The sequence below is a fragment of the Hylobates moloch genome, unplaced genomic scaffold (genome assembly GCF_009828535.3).
Source record: "Hylobates moloch isolate HMO894 unplaced genomic scaffold, HMol_V3 SCAFFOLD_2, whole genome shotgun sequence".
Lineage (NCBI taxonomy): Eukaryota > Metazoa > Chordata > Mammalia > Primates > Hylobatidae > Hylobates > Hylobates moloch.
Genome location: NW_026652277.1, coordinates 99803565 through 99826625, shown reverse-complemented (window position 1 = coordinate 99826625; position 23061 = coordinate 99803565). Strand labels below are relative to the sequence as shown.

Here is a 23061-nt window from a genome sequence, read left to right as displayed (position 1 = left end):
TTTTCTTCTTTATTAGTCTTGATAGAAGTCTATCAATTTTGTTGGTCTTTTCAAAAAACCAGCTTCTGGATTCATTAATTTTTTGAAGGGTTTTTTGTGTCTCTATTTCCTCCAGTTCTGCTCTGATCTTAGTTATTTCTTGCCTTCTGCTAGCTTTTGAATGTGTTTGCTCTTGCTTCTCTAGTTCTTTTAATTGTGATGTTAGGGTGTCAATTTTAGATCTTTCCTGCTTTCTCTTGTGGGCATTTAGTGCTATAAATTTCCCTCTACACACTGCTTTGAATGTGTCCCAGAGATTCTGGTTTGTTGTGTCTTTGTTCTCATTGGTTTCAAAGAACATCTTTATTTATGCCTTCACTTCATTATTTACCCAGTAGTCATTCAGGAGCAGGTTGTTCAGTTTCCATGTAGTTGAGCAGTTTTGAGTGAGTTTCTTAATCCTGAGTTCTAGTTTGTTTGCACTGTGGTCTGAGAGACAGTTTGTTATAATTTCTGTTCTTTTACATTTGCTGAGGAGTGCTTTACTTCCAACTATGTGGTCAATTTTGGAGTAGGTGTGGTGTGGTGCTGAAAACAATGTATATTCTGTTGATTTGGGGTGGAGAGTTCTGTAGATGTCTATTAGGTCCACTTGGTGCAGAGTGGAGTTCAATTCCTTGGTATCCTTGTTAATTTTCTGTCTCGTTGATCTTTCTAGTGTTGACAGTGGGTTGTTAAAATCTCCCATTATTATTGTGTGGGAGTCTAAGTCTCTTTGTAGGTCACTCAGGACTTGCTTTATGAATCTGGGTGCTCCTGTATTGGGTGCATATATATTTAGGATAGTTAGCTCTTCTTGTTGAATTGATCCATTTACCATTATGTAATGGCCTTCTTTGTCTCTTTTGATCTTTGTTGGTTTAAAGTCTGTTTTATCAGAGACTAGGATTGCAACTCCTGCCTTTTTTTGTTTTGCATTTGCTTGGTAGATCTTCCTCTATCCCTTTATTTTGAACCTATATGTGTCTCTGCACGTGAGATGGGTTTCCTGAATACAGCACACTGATGGGTCTTGACTCTTTATCCATTTTGCCAGTCTGTGTCTTTTAATTGGAGCATTTAGTCCATTTACATTTAAATTTAATATTGTTATGTGTGAATCTGATCCTGTCATTATGATGTTAGCTGGTTATTTTGCTTGTTAGTTGATGCAGTTTCTTCCTAGCCTCGATGGTCTTTACAATTTGACATGTTTTTGCTGTGGCTGTTACCAGTTGTTCCTTTCCATGTTTAGTGCTTCCTTCAGGAGCTCTTTTAGGGCAGGCCTGGTGGTGACAAAATCACTCAGAATTTGCTTGTCTGTAAAGTATTTTATTTCTCCTTCACTTATGAAGCTTAGTTTGGCTGGATATGAGATTCTGGCTTGAAAATTCTTTCCTTTAAGAATGTTGAATATTGGTCTCCACTCTCTTCTGGCTTGTAGAGTTTCTGCTGAGAGATCTGCTGTTAGCCTGATGGGCTTCCCTTTGTGGGTAACCTGCCCTTTCTCTCTGGCCACCCTTAACATTTTTGCCTTCATTTCAACTTTGTTGAATCTGACAATTATGTGTCTTGGGGTTGCTCTTCTCAAGGAGTATCTTTGTGGCATTCTCTGTATTTCCTGAATTTGAATGTTGGCCTGTCTTGCTAGATTGGGGAAGTTCTCCTGGATAATATCATGCAGAGTGATTTCCAGCTTGGTTCCATTCTCCCCATGACTTTCAGGTACACCAATCAGATGTAGATTTTGTCTTTTCACATAGTCCCATATTTTTTGGAGGCTTTGTTTGTTTCTTTTTATTCTTTTTTCTCTAAACTTCTCTTTATGCTTCATTTCATTCATTTCATCTTCCATCACTGATATCCTTTCTTCCAGTTGATTGCATCGGCTACTGAAGCTTCTGCATTCATCATGTAGCTCTCATGCCTTGGTTTTCAGCTCCATTAGGTCGTTTAAGGACTTCTCTGCATTGGTTATTCTAGTTATCCATTTGTCTAATTTTTTTTCAAAGCTTTTAACTTCTTTGACATTGGTTCAAATTTCTGCCTGTAGCTTGGAGTAGTTTGATCGTCTGAAGCCTTCTTCTGTCAACTTGTGAAAGTCATTCTCCGTCCAGCTTTGTTCTGTTGCTGTTGAGGAGCTGCATTCCTTTGGAGGAGGGGAGGCACTCTGATTTTTAGAGTTTCCAGTTTTTCTGCTGTGTTTTTTTCCCATCTTTGTGGTTTTATCTAACTTTGGTCTTTGATGATGGTGACGTACAGATGGGTTTTTCGTATGGATGTCCTTTCTGTTTGTTATTTTTCCTTCTAACAGACAGGACCCTCAGCTGCAGGTCTGTTGGAGTTTGCTAGAGGTCCACTCCCGACCCTGTTTGGCTGGGTGTCAGCAGCGGTGCCTGCAGAACAGCGGATTTTCATGAGACCACAAATTCAGCTGTCCGATCATTACTCTGGAAGTTTTGTCTCAGAGGAGTACCTGGCCGAGTGAGGTGTCAGTCTGTCCCTACTCGGTGGTGCCTCCCAGTTAGGCTACTTGGGGGTCAGGGACCCACTTGAGGAGGCAGTCTGCCCCTTCTCAGATCTCAAGCTGCATGCTGGGAGAGCCACTACTCTCTTCAAAGCTGTCCGACAGGGACATTTAAGTCTGCAGAGGTTACTGCTGTCTTTTTGTTTGTCTGTGCCCTGACCCCAGAGGTGGTGCCTACAGAAGCAGGCAGGCCTCCTTGAACTGTGGTGGACTCCACCCAGTTTGAGCTTCCCGGCCACTTTGTTTACCTAATGAAACAACCAACTCAGCAATGGTGGGCGCCCCTCCCCCAGCCTCGCTGCCGCCTTTGCAGTTTGATCTGGGACTGCTGTGCTAGCAATGAGCTAGACTCCGTGGGCATAGGACCCTCTGAGCCAGGTGCAGGATATAATCTCCTGGTGTGCTGTTTTTTAAGCCCGTTGGAAAAGCACAGTAGTAGGGTGGGAGTGACCGGATTTTCCAGGTGCCATCTGTCACTGCTTTCTTTGACTAGGAAAGGGAATCCACTAACCCCTTGCACTTCCCGGGTGAGGCAATGCCTCACCCTGCTTCGGCTCGCTCACAGTGCGCTGCACTCACTGTCCTGCACCTACTGTCTGGCACTCCCCAGTGAGATGAACCCGGTACCTCAGTTGGAAATGCAGAAATTACCTGTCTTCTGCGTCACTCACGCTGGGAGCTGTAGACCGGAGCTGTTCCTATTCGGCCATCTTGGCTCCTCCCCTCTCAATTTTTTAAAAGAAGGAAATCTTATCATATGGTACAACATAGATAAACCTTGAGGACTTTATCTTAAATAAAATAAGCCAGCCACAGAGTACAAATACTGCATGATTCCACTTAAATAAGGTATAGAAAGTAAACTCATAGAAGCAGAAAGTAGTCAGAGTTTGCGGGGAGAGATAAATGAAAAGTTGCTCTTCAATGACTATAGAGTTTCAGATAAGAAGAAAAAGTTCTAGAGATCTGTTCTATAATAATGTGTATATAATTAACAGTAATTAATAATAATGTGTATATAATTAACTGTACACATAAAATGTTGTTGCTTAGTAATAGTTGCAATAGAATAAAGGAAAACATCATAAATCACGTTCAGCACATGTATCCCAGAACTTAAAGTAAAAAACAAAACAAAATAAATCAGATTAGAAATAAAAAAAAGAAAAAATATCATATAAAATGTTGTGAGACCACATAGTTTTAGTTAAAAGCATGGACTATCTAGTGAGAATGTCTGGGTTTCAGTCCCCAAATAGCTGTGTGATCTTGGACAGGAAACTCATCCTCGTGCTTTATTTTCCTTCTCTGTATTTGGAGATAATAATAGTATTTACTTCATATTTTTTGGTAATGATTAAATAATTTAAAATATGAAAAGTGCTTAGAACAGTGTCTGGAACATAGTATTATATATTTTAGCTATTATCAGAATTAAGAATAAATTTTTACTTTTTACTTCCAAAATTATCAGAAAAACCTCCAAATTAATATAGGTGTTTTTTCTTATCCAACCTAGAATATCACATTTGAGATTTAACCCTTTTGGTATCAATCTGGCTTTGTTCTGGGTTTATATACTGAAAAATACTATTTTGTACATAATGATTCTTTGAATATACTTAACAATCACTACTAAATTATAATGAGTATCTCGGCCTGGCTTTGGTATCAGGATGATGCTGGCTTCATAAAATGTGTTAGGGAGGATTCCCTCTTTTTCTATCGATTGGAATAGTTTCAGAAGGAATGGTACCAGTTCCTCCTTGTACCTCTGGTAGAATTCAGCTGTGAATCCATCAGGTCCTGGACTCTTTTTGGTTGGTAAGCTATTGATTATTGCCACAATTTCAGAACCTGTTATTGGTCTATTCAGAGATTCGATTTCTTCCTGATTTAGTCTTGGGAGGGTGTATTTGTCGAGGAATTTATCCATTTCTTCTAGATTTTCTAGTTTATTTGCATAGAGGTGTTTGTAGTATTCTCTGATGGTAGATTGTATTTCTGTGGGATCGGTGGTGATATCCCCTTTTTCGTTTTTTATTGCATCTATTTGATTCTTCTCTCTTTTCTTCTTTATTAGTCTTGCTAGCGGTCTATCAATTTTGTTGATCTTCTCAAAAAACCAGCTCCTGGATTCATTAATTTTTTGAAGGGTTTTTTGTGTCTCTATTTCCTTCAGTTCTGCTCTGATTTTAGTTATTTCTAGCCTTCTGCTAGCTTTTGAATGTGTTTGCTCTTGCTTTTCTAGTTCTTTTAATTGTGATGTTAGGGTGTCAATTTTGGATCTTTCCTGTTTTCTCTTGTGGGCATTTAGTGCTATAAATTTCCCTCTACACACTGCTTTGAATGTGTCCCAGAGATTCTGGTAGGTTGTGTCTTTGTTCTCGTTGGTTTCAAAGAACATCTTTATTTCTGCCTTCATTTCATTATGTACCCAATAGTCATTCAGGAGCAGGTTGTTCAGTTTCCATGTATGAGCGGTTTTGAGTGAGTTTCTTAATCCTGAGTTCTAGTTTGATTGCACTGTGGTCTGAGAGACAGTTTGTTATAATTTCTGTTCTTTTACATTTGCTGAGGAGAGCTTTACTTCCAACTATGTGGTCAATTTTGGAATAGGTGTGGTGTGGTGCTGAAAAAAATGTATAGTCTGTTGATTTGGGGTGGAGAGTTCTGTAGATGTCTATTAGGTCCACTTTGTTTAGAGCTGAGTTCAATTCCTGGATGAATTCCCATTCACAATTGCTTCAAAGAGAATAAAACACCTAGGAATCCAACTTACAAGGGATGTGAAGGACCTCTTCAAGGAGAACTACAAACCACTGCTCAATGAAATCAAAGAGGATACAAACAAATGGAAGAACATTCCATGCTCATGGGTTGGAAGAATCAATATCGTGAAAATGGCCATGCTGCCCAAAGTAATTTATAGATTCAATGCCATCCCCATCAAGCTACCAATGACTTTCTTCACAGAATTGGAAAAAACTACTTTAAAGTTCATATGGAACCAAAAAAGAGCCCGCATTGCCAAGTCAATCCTAAGCCAAAAGAACAAAGCTGGAGGCATCACGCTACCTGACTTCAAACTATACTACAAGGCTACAGTAACCAAAACAGCATGGTACTGGTACCACAACAGAGATATAGATCAATGGAACAGAACAGAGCCCTCAGAAATGATGCCGCATATCTACAACTATTTGATCTTTGACAAACCTGACAAAAACAAGAAATGGGGAAAGGATTCCCTATTTAATAAATGGTGCTGGGAAAACTGGCTAGCCATATGTAGAAAGCTGAAACTGGATCCCTTCCTTACACCTTATACAAAAATTAATTCAAGATGGATTAAAGACTTAAATGTTAGACCTAAAACCATTAAAATCCTACAAGAAAACCTAGGCAATACCATTCAGGCCATAGGCGTGGGCAAGGACTTCATGTCTAAAACACCAAAAGCAATGGCAACAAAAGCCAAAATTGACAAATGGGATCTAATTAAACTAAAGAGCTTCTGCACAGCTAAAGAAACTACCATCAGAGTGAACAGGTAACCTACAGAATGGGAGAAAATTTTTGCAACCTACTCATCTGACAAAGGGCTAATATCCAGAATCTACAATGAACTCAAACAAATTTACAAGAAAAAAACAAACAACCCCATCAAAAAGTGGGCAAAGGACATGAATAGACACTTCTCAAAAGAAGACATTTATGCAGCCAGAAAACACATGAAGAAATGCTCATCATCACTGGCCATCAGAGAAATGCAAATCAAAACCACAGTGAGATACCATCTCACACCAGTTAGAATGGCCATCATTAAAAAATCAGGAAACAACAGGTGCTGGAGAGGATGTGGAGAAATAGGAACACTTTTACACTGTTGGTGGGACTGTAAACTAGTTCAACCATTGTGGAAGTCAGTGTGGCGATTCCTCAGGGATCTAGAACTAGAAATACCATTTGACCCAGCCATCCCATTACTGGGTATATACCCAAAGGAGTATAAATCATGCTGCTATAAAGACACATGCACACGTATGTTTATTGCGGCACTATTCACAATAGCAAAGACTTGGAACCAACCCAAATGTCCAACAACAATAGACTGGATTAAGAAAATGTGGCACATATACACCATGGAATACTATGCAGCCATAAAAAATGATGAGTTCGTGTCCTTTGTAGGGACATGGATGAAACTGGAAAACATCATTCTCAGTAAACTATCGCAAGGACAAAAAACCAAACACTGCATGTTCTCACTCATAGGTGGGAACTGAACAATGAGAACTCATGGACACAGGAAGGGGAACATGACATTCCGGGTACTGTTGTGGGGTGGGGGGTGGGGGGGGCGGGGACAGCATTAGGAGATATACCTAATGCTAAATGACGAGCTAATGGGTGCAGGAAATCAACATGGCACATGGATACATATGTAACAAACCTGCACATTGTGCACATGTACCCTAAAACCTAAAGTATAATAAAAAAATAAAAATAAATAAAAAAAAATTATAATGAGTAGAGGCAGCGCTGGAACCTATTTTGATATTTTGTGCCAAAGTCCATGACTCTTAAAATTAAATAGCTTCAGCTTGCAAAATTTTCAGTTCTTGTATCTTTATTCCACAAACTTCCATCATCCTCCTACTGTAATAATAGAGGAAAAGGCAGTAGAAAACTTGCAGTAGAAAAGACACCCGTGGCCGGGCGCGGTGGCTCATGCTTGTAATCCCAGCACTTTGGGAGGCTGAGGCGGGCGGATCACGAGGTCAGGAGATCGAGAGCATGGTGAAACCCCATCTCTACTAAAAAAAAAAAATACAAAAAAAAATTAGCTGGGCGTGGTGGCGGGCGCCTGTAGTCCCAGCTACTAGGAGAGGCTGAGGCAGGAGAATGGCATGAACCCAGGAGGCGGAGCTTGCAGTGAACCGAGATTGCGCCACTGCACTCCAGCCTGGGTGACAGAGCGAGACTCCGTCTCAAAAAAAAAAAAAAAAAAAAGAAAAGCCATCCTTAGGTGCTCTTTCTCAGACAAGATCCTGCCAGGACTTGGGGAGAAAGGGCATGTGCCATAGAGGTTGGGCCCTGGAGGCTGTAATATACCGTGACTCTGGGACTGAAGTGTGTCTGAGAGAATCTCACCACATACAGCCTCCACAAGCGTGACCAAATTGAGCTTCGAGGTTAACACAAGTTAGAAGGCAGCAGTGATTCACCCAGGCTTAGGAGCACTTGAATTGGGCTGAACTTAAGGAGGCAGAGTTATAAAAGCATGTGACAGCTCCTGTAGTGGCAGCAGGGAACAGCCACTGAGGCTTTAGAGTGCCGACATGCATTCTCTCTTTACCACCCTAAAATTATCCAGATTGTTTTCCATTGAAATAAGAAATTCTACTCCCCTGTGTGTGCACGTGCAACTTGCAGCATTCTGATCGGTATTTCATTTGGTCAGCCTAAAGGGCAAGGTAACTGGTTTGTCAAAGAGGCTATAAATATGTCATATTTAACATTTTCAACAACAAAAAGATATTTATTGAGCACTTACTGGATTCTACGTGTTAGAAATGTGATTCATTAATGTAGAAGTTAGTAGCATATTTTACGCTATTCGTAAGAAAATACAGATCTTTCAGTACAAAAAATGGGCGACTACAAGGAGTTAATAAAGATATAGTCATACTGAATGCTTTACATTTTTCACTATGAGTGATTCATATATTTTCTACTGCTTGAATATTCCATGTCTTAAATCTAAGTATGTGGCCCTCTCACGATCTAGAATGACTTTTTAAAACACAAAAACAATTTTATTCCTACCCTAACAACCCACTTGAACAATTTTGAGTTGGCTGCAGTAGCAAATGAAGATCAGTACAGTGCATTATAAAGGAACGCAAAAGTGCTAGGAAACAGAGCCTGAGATAGAGCCTCCTTTCTTACCACTATAAAATTCCGGTCAAATAAGATACTCAGTATCCCTCAGCTGTAGAAAAGAGATAATCATTCTAGCTTTTCAGGGTTCTTGCAGATATTAAATGAGATAATATTTAAGGCCATAATTTGGAAAATACAATGTGCTTATACAAATGTTAGATGTTATTATGTGCTTCTTTTGGATGCCTATATATACTCGAGACTATATAGAAGAAACGAAAATAAAATGAAATTTCCAATTCATTAAGGCAGTGCATAGTGGCTGTTTTAATGTCTACTAAAATTAGGTCTCTAATTATACAGATTAATTCTCCATGATGATTAAATGAACTAGGAATTTTTATCATAAATGTATTGCAATAAAGTTATACTAAGAAAAATGTAACCAACCACATCATTAAAACAGAAAGAATTCAGCAAATTGCCTGGTCTCTGGAGGGACAGATATTCTCTTTTCTTTTAATTTAGACTCATTCAATGTTTCTAAGAGAAATTTTCTGGCCAATGCAAATCTGGAAGACTGGGAACAGCCTTTTTTAACAGTGCAAGTACTATCATATCTTATAAAAACACAAGTTTTAAAAAAATTGTCATATTTTGCCAATCTTTCCCCACTCTGGAGCTGTCTTTTTTTTTTTTTTTTTTAAATCAAGCACAATATATTAAATCCAAAGTGTGAAAGGAAAATCAGTTTATTGTTAAATTTGATAAAACTTTGATAGTGACAGGCAACATTAAATATATTTAATAATCCCTAAAGTATGAGTTGAATTTTCTGGTGCTTTGTTGAGAGTTTTTACAAGGAATCTGTTCAATTAAGAAATATGATTACTGCTTAGTAACATAAAAAATAATTATCTGAAATACTGAGGGCACAATTAGTGTTTGGAACTGGATATTTGCATACCTACCTGAGAGGCCTGGGAAATCTCTGTGTCTTTCTTCTGTACTGGAGGTTTTCCATCTGCAGTCATTTCAATCATACAAACAACTCCAGGGCTGCCAACAGGCATTGTGTAGCTAAACATAAAACAGAAGAAGCCATTATGATATGTGTTATTGTCAAGAGAGGAGTAACTTCACATATGGATAGTAAGTACTTCTTCATTGAGAGAGGTACTTTCTGGATCACAACAATCCTGAAATATAGCCCCAGCCAAGTGTGGATATTTTCAAGTAGATAAAAGATGTATTTCTTTTCTAACACTGCGTTTTATTTTCCTTCTCCCCTAGTGACTTTAAAACTGGACATGGAATGCTTTCAGAAAGTTAAACCTTCCACAAAATAAAAAGAGCTTCATGTGTATAAGTAGATATTGATAAATTTTAAGTGCTAACTGTGGTTGACATATGGTCTCCCTCATGTAGGAGATTGTTGGACAAGTCACATCAATGTTAAATGATGCTAAACTCCCTAGGTAGAAATTTCCCCTCCCTGGCCTACAGGGAAATTGAAATGGAATAAGAAATGAAAGGCTGCATATCCCTGAGCAGTGAGATTACACTGTGATACAGTTATCAGAACTCAGAAAGCATGCTGCTAATGTATCGGCTGGTACTGTATCTCAGAGATAAAAGTAGAAGGTTAAGGGAGTTTGTAGAATGAATAGCAAAAATGGTCAATACACAACTGAAAATTTATCAGAGTTTATAGAATGATGCAATCATATGAAAAGGTACATATACTAAGGTACTTGGCATATTTTTTAAACAGCTTATTTAGAGTTTTTTAAAAAATTCAAACAATATTACCCGGCACCTGCCATATTGTAACAACAGTAACTTGCATTGTTATAAAGTTTATTTCATAGAGATAATACAAATATGTTCGCTGATATTAGCAGTGGCTGTTTCTGCATACTGAGAGTGTGGACGATTCATTTCTCATTTTTGCTTATTTGTATTTTTTAAATTTTGGACAATGATCACACTTGTTTTTTATTTTTTATTTTGACCAGACTTTCTTTTTTGCCTGGGCCTGAGGAGTTTCCCAGGACGTGGGACTTCCGGTTTTTTTTGTTTTTTTTTTGAGACAGAGTCTCACTCTGTCGCCCAGGCCGGAGTGCAGTGGCACAATCTCGGCTCACTGCAAGCTCCGCCTCCCAGGTTCATGCCATTCTCCTGTCTCAGCCTCCCTAGTAGCTGGGACTACAGGCCCCCGCCACCGCGCCAGGCTAATTTTTTTTTGTATTTTTAGTAGAGACGGAAACCTGTGTGAGCCAGGATGGTCTCGATTTCCTGACCTCGTGATCCACCCGCCTTGGCCTCCCGAAGTGGTAGGATTACAGGCGTGAGCCAGGGAGCCCGGCAGGACTTTCAGTTTTAAAACCGGAGAAGTTCCTGGCAGACCTGGAGAAGTTGGTCATTTTATTTTTAAAACAAAAAGTCAATTTTATTAAACAATTATTGGTTAAATAATTTAGTAATATTTTTTCTTAAAATAACTTTGTTGACTTAGTTGAATGAAAAAACAAAAAACAAACCCTAAGCTTCCTCTTTCCCTTACCCTTCTTAAAGGCACAACTGTGGGCTGGTTCCTTCTCCTTGCCTACTAGGTAATAAGAATCTGATATGATCCTTCCAGTAAATCATTCCACTACCGTTTTGGCTTCCACTTTAGTTTACCAAGGTCATTTCTAATTCTGATCAGATCACTGTTAAAAATTCTTGAATTCTGGCCAGGTGCGGTGGCTCACGCCTGTAATCCCAGCACTTTGGGAGGCCGAGGTGGGTGGATCACGAGGTCAGGAGATCGAGACCATCCTGGCTAACATGGTAAAACCCCGTCTCTACTGAAAATATAAAAAATTAGCCGGGCGTGGTGGCGGGTGCCTGTAGTCCCAGCTACCCGGGAGGCAGGAGAATGGCATGAACCCGGGAGGCAGAGCTTGCAGTGAGCAGAGAGCCTGCCACTGCACTCCAGCCTGGGCGGCAGAGGGAGACTCCATCTCAAAAAAAAAAAAAAAAAAAAAAAAATCTTGAATTCTAAGAATTTCCCACTTAGTGTGAATTGTGTAAAATATATGAAGCATATTTGCCACCGGTGTGGATATGGCCAGATTGATACGTATGGATGCTTTTATACTGGAGATGGAGAGAACTGCTCTCAGGGAATGCACAAGACCTCTGCTTCTTTCATTCAGAGCTTGTTGAAATCTAACCTAGAACTGAAGCTCCACCAAAGGAAGCTATTCACACTATTTGCTTTCTGTTATTCCTTCTTTTCTCCCCCACGATCCTTCCACAAATGATAGTTTATATTATCTGCCTGGTTTATATACTATGTTGGAAATTGATATGCTGTCTTCCAGAATTTTTTCCACATGTTGATTCTTAATGTTCATTTTTATGATGTCTCATGCTTGCTTATAGACCAAATTGTGTCATAAGAAACAAAAAGAGCCTATAAACAAATGAGATATTATGCCACATAAATCATTTGAGGAAAAGCCTAAGAGCATATCCCTTATGCCTCTTAAGTATTGCTGAGGCCAGCCGAGTCTAATGATTTAAAGACTTAAGGATCATATTTTGAGATAATCCGTTGACTGGCTGAGTGATCTTAGGCAAACCACTTAACCTTTCTTCCCTGAAGTGTGATTATGTACAGAAGGGAGATAATCATTCTAAGCTCATAAATGGTTAGTGAGAATCACGTTATTTAATGTACATAAATCATTCAGTGCTAATATTAAAATCCAAGTTAAAGCAATTATTTGCTGACTAGACAGGGATCTCTAAAGAGATTTTTGTAAAAATAAATTACACAGTCAAGTTGAAGTGTTCATCCACTTCTACTTATATTGCTCATAATGGAATTCAAAATCAAATACTCAAGTTGCGTTATTTTAAAAACTGAAACTCAATGAAACCGACTTTTTTTTTCAGTGTCCTTAACATTTTTGCACTTTAGATTTATAATTTTTAGGTATGCTTAGCAATATTGGTGGAAACATTCTGATTTGGAAAAGACAATTTATTTGTAGATTTTTAGAAGACCTGCCCAAATGGAAGTTCAGGTTATCTAAAACAAATGAAAGGGCTGCAAAAAGGTAAAAAAAGAAGAGTTCATTGCTTAATTAAATCAAGTAATTTAAATAATTTATCCAGCTCTTAAACAAGAGTTATAGAATAATAGTAACACAGAAAGATATTTGTGTGAAATAGAAAAAGGGATACATGTAATTTGAATTACATAATATAATTTTAATAAAAATATGCATAGGATAATACCAGAACTACTTGTACTAATATTAACAGTGGCTATCTCTGTATCCTGGTGATATGGGAGGCAGGCAGGGAAGTGCTGGGTAGAGAAGGGCAGGGTCCCTGGCAAGGGCTCCACCCTTGGGCCTGTGCCCGCGAACCTAAATGAGAACAGGCACTCCTGTTTTCATGCACAAATGTTGCATTTTCCAAGACCACTCTGGCTCACCATGTCCCCTATCCTATGCCCATATAAACCTGAGACATTAGCAGGCACACACAGAATCAGCCGATTGTCGAGGCCAGCAGACTAGCAGACCAGCCATGGTGGAACAATGTAGCAGAGAAAGAGAGTATAGGAGGGATGTCGGGATGTCAAGGGCAGTTTGGCTGGGGGCTGTCAGAGAATAGTCCAGCCCCTGGGTGGCCCGACTCTAGGGGAAGACCATCTTCCCACTCCATCCCCTCTTTCAGCTCCCATCCGTCTTGCTGAGAGCCACCTCCATCACTCAATAAAACCTTGCACTCTTCCTTTGAGCCTGTGTATGATCTGATTCTTCTGGGACACTGGGCAAGAGCTCAGGATGCAGAAGGCTGTCACACTGGCCCCCTGTCCTTGCAGTAAAGCAGAGGGCCCATTGAGCTGATTAACACACAAGCCATCCACAGATAGCAAAGCTAAAGGAGCACACTGTAACACATGCCCACTTGGGTTTCGGGAGTCACAGACACCCACCCCTAGATGCTACCGCAGGGCCGAGAGCCCAAAGCACTCGCCCTAGCCTCTGTACCTGCCCATCTGCATGCTACTTCTAGGGGTTTGAGCAGCAGGGTGACCAAACAGGGGAGCCACATCCCTGTCACATGTCCTGTGAGGGGAATCTGGGAACTTTCCTGTTTCAGTGGGAATGAAGATGATTTTGTGTGTGTGTGTGTGTGTGTGTGTGTGTGTGTGTAGAGATAGGGTCCCACTATGTTGCCCAGGCAGGTCTTGAACTCCTGGGCTTAAGTGATCCCCCTTCCTTTCTCTCCCAAAGAGCTGGGATTATAGGCATGAGCCTCTGCGCCTGGCCTGAGGATGATTTTTAAATTGTGTCTTTTGCTTATTTGTATTTTCTAAATTTTGGACACTGAACATATGTTTTTTAATCTTATCTCTTAAGACAAAAAATCAGCTTTTATTAAAAAAACAAGAATTAAAGAATTTTCCAACATTTTTCTGTTGTTTCCTGGATTCCATGCCTTCCTTCCAGGTACACCTATGTACATAATAGCCAAGATTTGGAAGTAACCTAAGTGTTCATCAGTAGGTGAATGGATAAAGAAAATGTGGTAGATGTACACAATGGAGTACTGTTCAGCCATAAAACAGAAGGAGATCCTGTCATTTGCAACAACATGGATGGAACTGGAGGTCATTATATTAGGTAAAATAAACCAGGCATAGAAAGACAAGCTTTCTCACTTGTTTGTGGGAGGTAAAAATTAAAACAACTGAACTCATGAAGATAGATAGTAGAATGGTTACCAGAGGCTGAGAAGTGTAGTAGGGGTCTGGGGGGTTGGAAAGATTGTTACTGGCTACGAAAATATAGTTAGAATGAATAAGATCTACTATTTGATAGTACAACAGGGTGAGTATAGTCAATAACAACTTAATTGTATGCTTTAAAATATATAATTGGATTATTTGTAACACAAAGGATACATGCTTATGTTGATGGATACCCCATTTAAACTGATGTGGTTTACACATTGTGTATCTGTGTCAAAACATCCCATATACCCCATAAATATAGACATCCACAATGGACCCACAAAACTTAAAAATTAAATAAAAATTCCTCAAACTTTGGAAAATTTTTACCTGAATCATCTTGAATATTGCTTTTTGGTATTCTCTGAATGATATGGTTTGGCTGTGTTTCCACCCAAATCCCATCTTGAATTGTAGTTCCCACAATCCCCACATGTCATGGGAGGAACCCAGTAAGAGGTAATTGAATCATGGAGGTGGTTACCTCCATGCTGTTCTTGTGATAGTGAGTCAGTTCTCACGAGATCTGATAGTTTATAAAGGGCTTTTCCCCCTCTTTGCTCTTCACTTCTCCTTCCTGCCATCACGTGAAGAAGGACATGTTTGCTTCCCCTTCTGCCATAATTGTAAATTTCCTGAGGCCTCCCCAGCCACGTGGAACTGTAAGTCGGTTAAACCTCTTTCTTCTGTAAATTAGACAGTCTGGGACAGTCCTTTATAGCAGCATGAGAATGGACTAATACACAGAACACTGAAATCTCTACTTGTAGAACTTATGTTAGACATTTTTTGGAAGCCTGTTAAGCAGTCCTCTAAATTTCTTAATCTCGCTTTTACTTTTAAAAAAAAACTTGCCTTATTTTTTTCTGTCTGACATTCTTCTTAGTTGTCATTTTTTTCTTCAACCGTTTTTAGACTAGAATTTATCTTATCTACTGAGTTTTAAATGTCTATGAATTTTTTTATTCTCAAGATTTTGAATGTATTTCCTTTTTGTGTTTTATTTCTGCCTGTTATGCTTTTATAACTTTTCCCCATATTTTAACTAATATTTTAATATACTTTCTTATAAAATGCTATTTTTAATTGAAAATATTGGAATTCAGTTTCCACTCTTTAAATAAGGAGCAATAAGTATTATCAAAGTTTGATTCACTTTTTTTTTTAACTTTTATTTTAGGTTCAGGGGTACCTGTTGCAGTCTGTTATACAGGTAAATTGTGTGTCATGGTGTATAGATTATTTCATCGCCCAGGTAGTAAGCATAGTACTGTTAGGTAATCTTTTTGACTGTCATCATCCTCCCACCCTCCACCCTCAAGTAGGCTCCAGTGTCTGTTGTTCCCTTCTTTGTGTTCCCTTTGAGCTAAGCACTTAATGTTTAGCTCCCACTTGTAAATGAGATTGTGTGGTATTTGGTTTTCTGATCCTGCATTAGTTCACTTAGGATAATGGCCTCCAACTCCATCCATTTTGCTGCAAAAGATATGATCTCCTTTTTATGGTTGTGTAGTATTCCATGATATCTATTTACCACATTTTCTTTATCCAGTCTACCATTGATATGCATTTAGGTTGATTCCATGCCTTTGCTATTGTGAATAGTGCTGTGATGAACATGTGTGTGCATATGTCTTTTTGGCAGAACAATCTGTATTCCTTTGGGGATGTATCCAATGATGGGATTACTGGGTCGAATGGTAATTCTGTTTTAAGTTCTTTGGGAAATTGCCAAACTTCTTTCCACAATGGCTGAACTAACTTATATTCCCTGCAGCAGTGTATAAGAGTTCCTGTTTCTCCACAACCTTGCCAGCATCTGTTATTTTTTGACTTTTTAATAATAGCCATTCTGACTAGTGTGAGATGGTATTTCCTTGTGGTTTTGATTTGCATTTCTATAATAATTAGTGATGTTGAACTTTGTTTTATATGCTTTTGGCCACATGTATGTCTTCTTTTGAAAAGTGTCTGTTAAGTTCTGTTAAGTTCTTTGCCCACTTTTTAGTGAGGTTTTTTGTTTTTTGCTTGTTAACTTAAATTCCTTACTGAATCTGTATATTAAATCTTTCTCAGATGCATAGTTTGAAATATTTTCTTCTATCTTATAGGTTGTCTGTTTACTCTGTTGCTAGTTTCTTTTGCTTTGCAGAAGCTCTTTAGTTTAATTAGGTCTTATTTGTCAAGTTTTGTTTCTGATGCTATTGCTTTTGGTGTCTTTGTCATGAAATCTTTGCCAGGGCCTATATTTAGAATGATATTTCCTAGATTATCTTCCAGAGCTTTTATAGTTTTGGGTTTTACATTTAAGTCTTTAATCCATCGTGAGTTGACTTTTATACATAGTGTAAGAAAGGGGTCTAGTCCCAATCCTCTGCATATGGCTAGCCAGGTATCCCTGCACCATTTATTGAATAGGGAGTCCTTTCCCATTGCTTTTTTTGTTAACTTTATTGAAGATCAGATAGTTGTAGGTGTATGGCATTATTTCTGGGCTCTCTATTCTGTTCTATTGGTCTATGTGTCTGTTTTTTGTGCAAGTACCATGCTCTTTTGGTTACTCTAGGCTTGTAGTGTAGTTTGAAGTTGGGTAACATAAAGCTTCCACCTTTGCTCTTTTTGCTTTGGATTGCCGTGGTTATCCTGGCTCTTTATTGGTTCCATACGAATTTTAAAATAGTTTTTTCTAACTCTGTGAAGAATGTCATTTGTGGTTTGATAGAAATAGAATTGAATCTGTAAATTGCTTTGGGCAGTATGGCCATATTATCAATATTGATTCTTCTTAATCATGAGCATGGAATGACTTTCCATTTGTTTGGGTCATCTTCAATTCCTTTCAGCAGTGTTTGTAATTCTCCTTGTAGAGATCTTCTACCTCCCTGGTTAGCTGTATTCTTAGGTATTATTCTTTTTGTGGGTCTTGTGAATAGGATTGCATTATGGATTTGGCTTTCAGCTTGGATGTTTTTGGTGTATAGAAATGCTACTGATTATTTTATGTGGATTTTTTTTTATCCTGAAACTGCTGAAATTGTTTATCAGTTCTAGAAGCAGAGACTCCTAGGAGCAGATCTTTTGGGCAGAGACTATGGGGTTTTCTAGGTATAGAATCAATTGTCTGCAGAGAGAGATAGTTTGACTTCCTCTTTTCTTACTTGGATGACTTTTATTTCTTACTCTTGCTGATTGCTCTGGCTAAGACTTCCAGTACTATGTTGGATGGCAGTGGTAAGAGTGGACATCCTTTTCTTGTTCTAGTTCTCAAGGAGAATGCTTCCATCCATTGCCTATTCAGTATGATGTTGGCTGTGGGTTTGTTATCAATGGCTCTTATTATTTTGAGGTATGTTTCTTCAATGCCTAAATGCCTAGTTTATTGAGGGTTTTTGACATGAAGTGATGTTGAATTTTATCGAAAGCCTTTTCTGCATCTATTGAGATAATCATGTGGTTTTTGTCTTTAGTTCTATATGATATATCCCATTTATTGATTTGCATATGTTTATGCAAATACTGCATCCCAAGGATAGAGCCTACTCAGTCATGGTGGATAAGCTTTGTGATGTGCTGCTGGATTTGGTTTGCCCATATTTTGCTGAGAATTTTTGCATTGATGTTCATCGAAGATATTGGCCTGAAGTTTTCTGTTTTTGTTGCTGTGTCTCTGCCAGGTTTTGATATCAGGATGATGCTTACCTCATAGAATGAATTAAGGAGGAGTCCCTCGTCCTCAACTTTCTAGAATAGTTTCAGTAGGAACAGTACCAGCTCTTCTTTATATTTCTGATATTTGTCTGTGAATCTAACTGGGCTTTTTCTGGTTGTTAGGCTTTCTATTACTGATTCAACTTTGAAATTCATTATTGGTCTGTTCAGGAATTCAATTTTTTCTTGGTCCAATCTTGTGAGATATGTGTATCCAGGAATTTATTCATTTCTTCTAGGTTTTCTAGTTTATGTGCATAGTGGTGTTCGAAGTAGTCTCCGAGGTTTTTTGTTTTTCTGTGGGGTTGGTGGTAATGTCCCCTTTGTTATCTCTGATTGTGTTTGAGTCTTTTTAAAATTTTATTTAGCCTGCCTAGCGGTCTGTCAATCTTATTTATTCTTTTAAATAAGAAACACATAGGTTTTTTGAACTTTTGTGTGGTTTTTTACATCTCAATTTCCTTCAATTCAGTTCTGATTTTGGTTATTTCTTGTCTTCTGCTAGCTTTGTGGTTGGTTTGCTCTTATTTCTCCAGTTCCTCTAGATGTGGTGTTAAGTTGTTAATTTGAGATCTTTCTAACTTTTTGATATGGGCATTTAGCATTATAACTTTCCCTCTTATCGCTGCTTTAGCTATGCCCCAGGAATTCTTGTATGTTGTATCTTTATTCATATTATTTTCAAAGAATTTATTGATTTCTGCCTTAATTTCATTGTTTACCCAAAAGTCATTCAGGATCAGGTTGTTTAATTTCCATGTGATTGTATGATTTTCATCATTTTTCTTAGCATTGATTTCTATTTTTATTGCACTGTGGTCCGATAATATGCTTGATATGGTTTTGGTTGTTTAAATTTGCGGAGGATTGTTTTATGGCCAATTTTGTCATTTATTTTAGAGCAAGCACAAAACACAGATGAGAAGAATGCATATTCCATTGTTTTTGGGTGGAGATATCTGTTAGGTCCATTTGGTCAAGTGTCAAGTTCAGGTCCTGAATATCTTTGCCAGTTTTCTGCTTCAGTGATCTGTCTAATACTCTCAGTGGGGTGTTTAAATCTCCCACTGTTGTTGTATGGTTATCTAAAATTCTTCATATGTCTCTAAGAACTTGCTTGATGAATCTGGGTCCTGTGATGGGTGCATATATATTTAGAATGATTAGGTCTTTTTTTTCAAATTGAACCCTTTACCATTATGTAATAAGTTTATTTATCTTTTTTGATCATTATTGGTTTGAAGTCTGTTTTGTCTGAAATTAGAATAGCTAACCCTGCTGTTTTCCATTTTCTGTTTGCTTAGTAGATTTTTCCCTCTCTCTTGACTTTAAGCTTATGGGTGTCATTGCATATGAGGTGGGTCTCTTGAATATTTGGATCTTGTTTCTTTATCCAACTTGCTACTGTGTGCCCTTTAATTGAGGCATTTAGCCTGTTTACATTCAGATTAATTTTGACATGTGCAGATTTGATCCTGTCATCATGTTGTTAGTTGATTATCATGCAGACTTGATTGTGTGGTTGCTTTATGGTGTCAATGTTCTATGTGCTTAATTGTGTTTTTGTAGTGGCTAGTAATAGTCTTTCCTTTCCATATTTAGCACTTTCTTAAGGATTTCTTGCAATGCATGTCTGGTGGTAACGAATTCTCTTAGCATTTGCTTGTCTGAAAAGGATCTTATTTCTTCTTTGCTTTTAAACTTAGTTTAACTGAGTGTGAAATTCATGGTTGGAATTTCTTTTCTTTAAGAATGGTGAATATAGGCCCCCAATCTCTTCTTGCTTGTAGGATTTCTGCTGAAAGGTCTGCTGTTAGCCTGATGGGGTTCCCTTTGTAGGTGACCTGCCCCTTCTCTCTAACTGCCTTTAACACACTTTTAATGTATTTCAACCTTGGAGAATCTGATGACTATGTGTTTTGAGCATGGTCATCTTGTATAGTATCTAACAGGTGTTCTCTGCATTTCCTGAATTTGAATGTTGGCCTCTCTAGTGAGGTTGAGGAAATTTTCATGGACGATACCCTGAAATGTTTTCCATGTTGCTTGCTTTCTCTCCTGCTCTTTCAGGGAGGACAATGAGTTGTAGATTTGGTCTTTACCTAATCTCATTTCTTGGAGGTTTTATTCATTTATTCATTTTTCTTTATTTTTGTCTGACTGAGTTATTTTGAAGAACTGGTCTTTGAGCTCTGAGATTCTTTCCTCCACTTGGTCAATTCTGCTATTAATTTGTGTTAGGAAATTCTCGAAATTTTTTTTTTTTTTTGAGATGGAATCTTGCTCTGTTGCCCAGGCTGGAGTGCAGTGGCGTGATCTCGGCTCACTGAAAGCTCCACCCCCCAGGTTCATGCCATTCTCCTGCCTCAGCCTCCCGAGTAGCTGGGACTACAGGCACCCACCACCATGCAAGGCTAATTTTTTGTATTTTCAGTAGAGATGGGGTTTTACCGGGTTAGCCAGGATGGTCTCGATTTCCTGACCTCGTGCTCTGCCCACCTCAGCCCCTGAAAGTGCTGGTATTACAAGCGCTAGCCACTTCTCCCGGCCAGCTTGGTTCTTTCTTAAAATGATCATTTCATCTTTCATCTCCTGTATCTTTTTATTGTACTCCTTAGAATCTTTAGATTTTTGACTTTGTTCCTAGTCTTGATGATCTTTGTTCCTATCCATATTCAATTTTGTCATTTCAGCCATTTTGGCCTGATTAAGTACCATTGCTGGAGAACTAGTTCAGTTTTTGGAGGTAAAAAGCCACTCTGGTTTTTTGAGTTGCCAGAGTTCTTGCACTTGTCCTTTCTCATCCATATTGGTTGATATTCTTTCAATCTTTGAAGTTGCTATCCTTTGGATGTGTTTTTTGTTTGTTTGTTTTTGCTTTTATCTTCTTTGATTTCCTTGGGGGTTTGATGGTGGTACAGAGTGGGTTCAGTCAACTGGCTTCATTTCTGGAAGGTTTTAGGGGGCCAGTGCTCAGCTCAGCACTCCTGGGCTGTGTGCTCTAACTCTGGGGGTGGGGCTGGTATCAGACTCCTGGCTTTTTCTCTCTGGCCCCTTGAGGTTATGAACCTGCTGTGCTGGCAGGGCTGAGATATTTCCAGTCTGCTGGCCAGAGCGCTCTGATGAAGGGGAGTTGGCCAAAGCACTGCATCGGGGTGGCAGCAGCAGGATCTGTGCTCAGTTGCACATGCCTGCACCATGGCAGGGCAGTAGGGTGCGTACACATAGGCTGGGGCAGAGTACCTGGTGAGAGTGGGGATGCGGTGCTCCTGCTCTGACAGTGGTGGTGGTGTGGCGGGGGCAGGGTGCTGGCAGGTGCAGGGCTTCCAGTCTCCATGTGTGCATTTGCACTGGTGGCATTGGCTGTGTGTGTGTGTGTGTGTGGGGGGGTCGGGGGTGTGGAGAGAAGGGGGACAGGGCTGTAGCCTGTAATTTCTCTTTTTAAATAGTAAAATTATTCCTTCATTTATGCTTTCTAGTGTTTTAAAAATACTTTAGAATTTTTTCAGGCCCTTTCATAAAAATTGTCTTCTCTAGAATGATTCCTGTTCCATTGTTGGTTTGCTTGGTTCCTTTTCCAGTATCATCATGGGTTCTGATATTGTACTGTGCAGGCCCATTTTGAATGGGACATATGTTTCTTTTTCTCTCTTTTTGTGTACTCCCATTCTTCATGTCCTGTGTTCTTCTGCTGTGCCCAACCCTACCTGCTGAATGAGAACCGTACCTGATCTTTTGACACTGAAACCGGAATCTTCGCTAAAAGGTATTTGGTAGTTCTGTCCTACAATGATACTGGAAATATTCACAGGTCCATTCACAGAGCTGGCAGACTGCTTGGCATAATTCAGGTCATGATACTTTGATTGCATTCTGCTCTCTTCCTGGGCTGGCAGCTTGCTAAAAGTCAGAATTCCAGATGGCAGCCTTTCTCTTTTTCTGAGTATATATATATGAATATATTTATATTCCCTTATATATTTTATTTATCTTTATAAACCTATATCTATATCAGACCTTTCACAAATCTTTTTGAACAAATAGTTTTAGTTCCTTTTACCTTACAGGAGACAAGCTTTTCTATTTCTAGATTTATATCTTAGCAAGTACGCACTCTTACCTTCTTTGCTGCTTTGCATATTTGTCTATTTCTTGTCTAAAGATATGTTTGTCTTGTTTATGAACTTACCTTTATGTTTTCAATTTTCTTCTCTTTATTTTTTCTATCACTGCTAGCACACAAAAGTGTGAAGTTACAGAGTCATCTTGACCCGAAATCCCACATTTTCTTTTTTTATTATAAGAAAACACAAAAATGAAAGATCAAACTAAGTTCTTGCTTTTGAAGGGACATGTACATAGAAACTTGTCTTTAATTTGTAAGAGGTAGGATGAAAAAAAGTTAACCAAGCCATTTGGAAGTGACTTCATGATTTTGCAGTCTTTAAATTTGGAAGGACTAATTTCTTTGGCTTTTCTATCTCAGGTTTGTTTTGTGCTATAGGCATTTGAATGCATCTGTCTCACATTTTTTTTTTCCAGCGGCATATTTCAAAAGCACATAAGTAAAGTAGTTTGTTTTTTTTTCCAGAGAGAAATAGAATGTATGGATTTTTTTTTCTTTTTAAGGTACCTATGTTTTATTTGTCAAATCTGGTGGTTATATGAGTTACTGGCATCAAACCATAATGAAATTAAATGCTTTAAAGCAGTATCTCATTGCTGGGATGAAGGTGTGCAAAACCTAGTTCATGTATAATTGCAGCATGAAGCCATGATATAACAGTAACAAAACTGAACAGCACCAACTGCTTCTAGAGAATATTGCAAAATTGATGATTATACTGAATGCTTTCACAGGTGCAAAACATAAATGTTCTTTTCGCTTGTCTTTAGGCTTGGCAATTACCCAACAATAACACTGGCTTGTTTATTTTAGACATGCATTAACATTGCTAATAAGTTTCTCCTCTCCTCTCCTCTCCTCTCCTCTCCTCTCCTCTCCTCTCCTCTCCTCTCCTCTCCTCTCCTCTTGTCCCCTCCCCACCTCCCCCCCTTTCCTTTCTTTCCTTTCCTTTTCTCAGTTAAATGTTAAAAATGAGTGCAAAAATGTCTA

At 38.7% G+C, this 23061-nt stretch overlaps 1 protein-coding gene across 2 annotated transcripts in view; it reads right to left on the bottom strand.

The window, feature by feature from the left end:
* EYS (eyes shut homolog) overlaps positions 1-23061 on the bottom strand; it is a 2056951-nt gene that overhangs the window by 298907 nt on the left and 1734983 nt on the right. For both annotated transcript variants that reach the window (XM_032154320.2, XM_032154329.2), the window contains exon 34: positions 9406-9514. In XM_032154320.2, coding sequence (XP_032010211.1) covers positions 9406-9514 — 109 coding nt within the window. The remainder of the gene's footprint in view (positions 1-9405; positions 9515-23061) is intronic.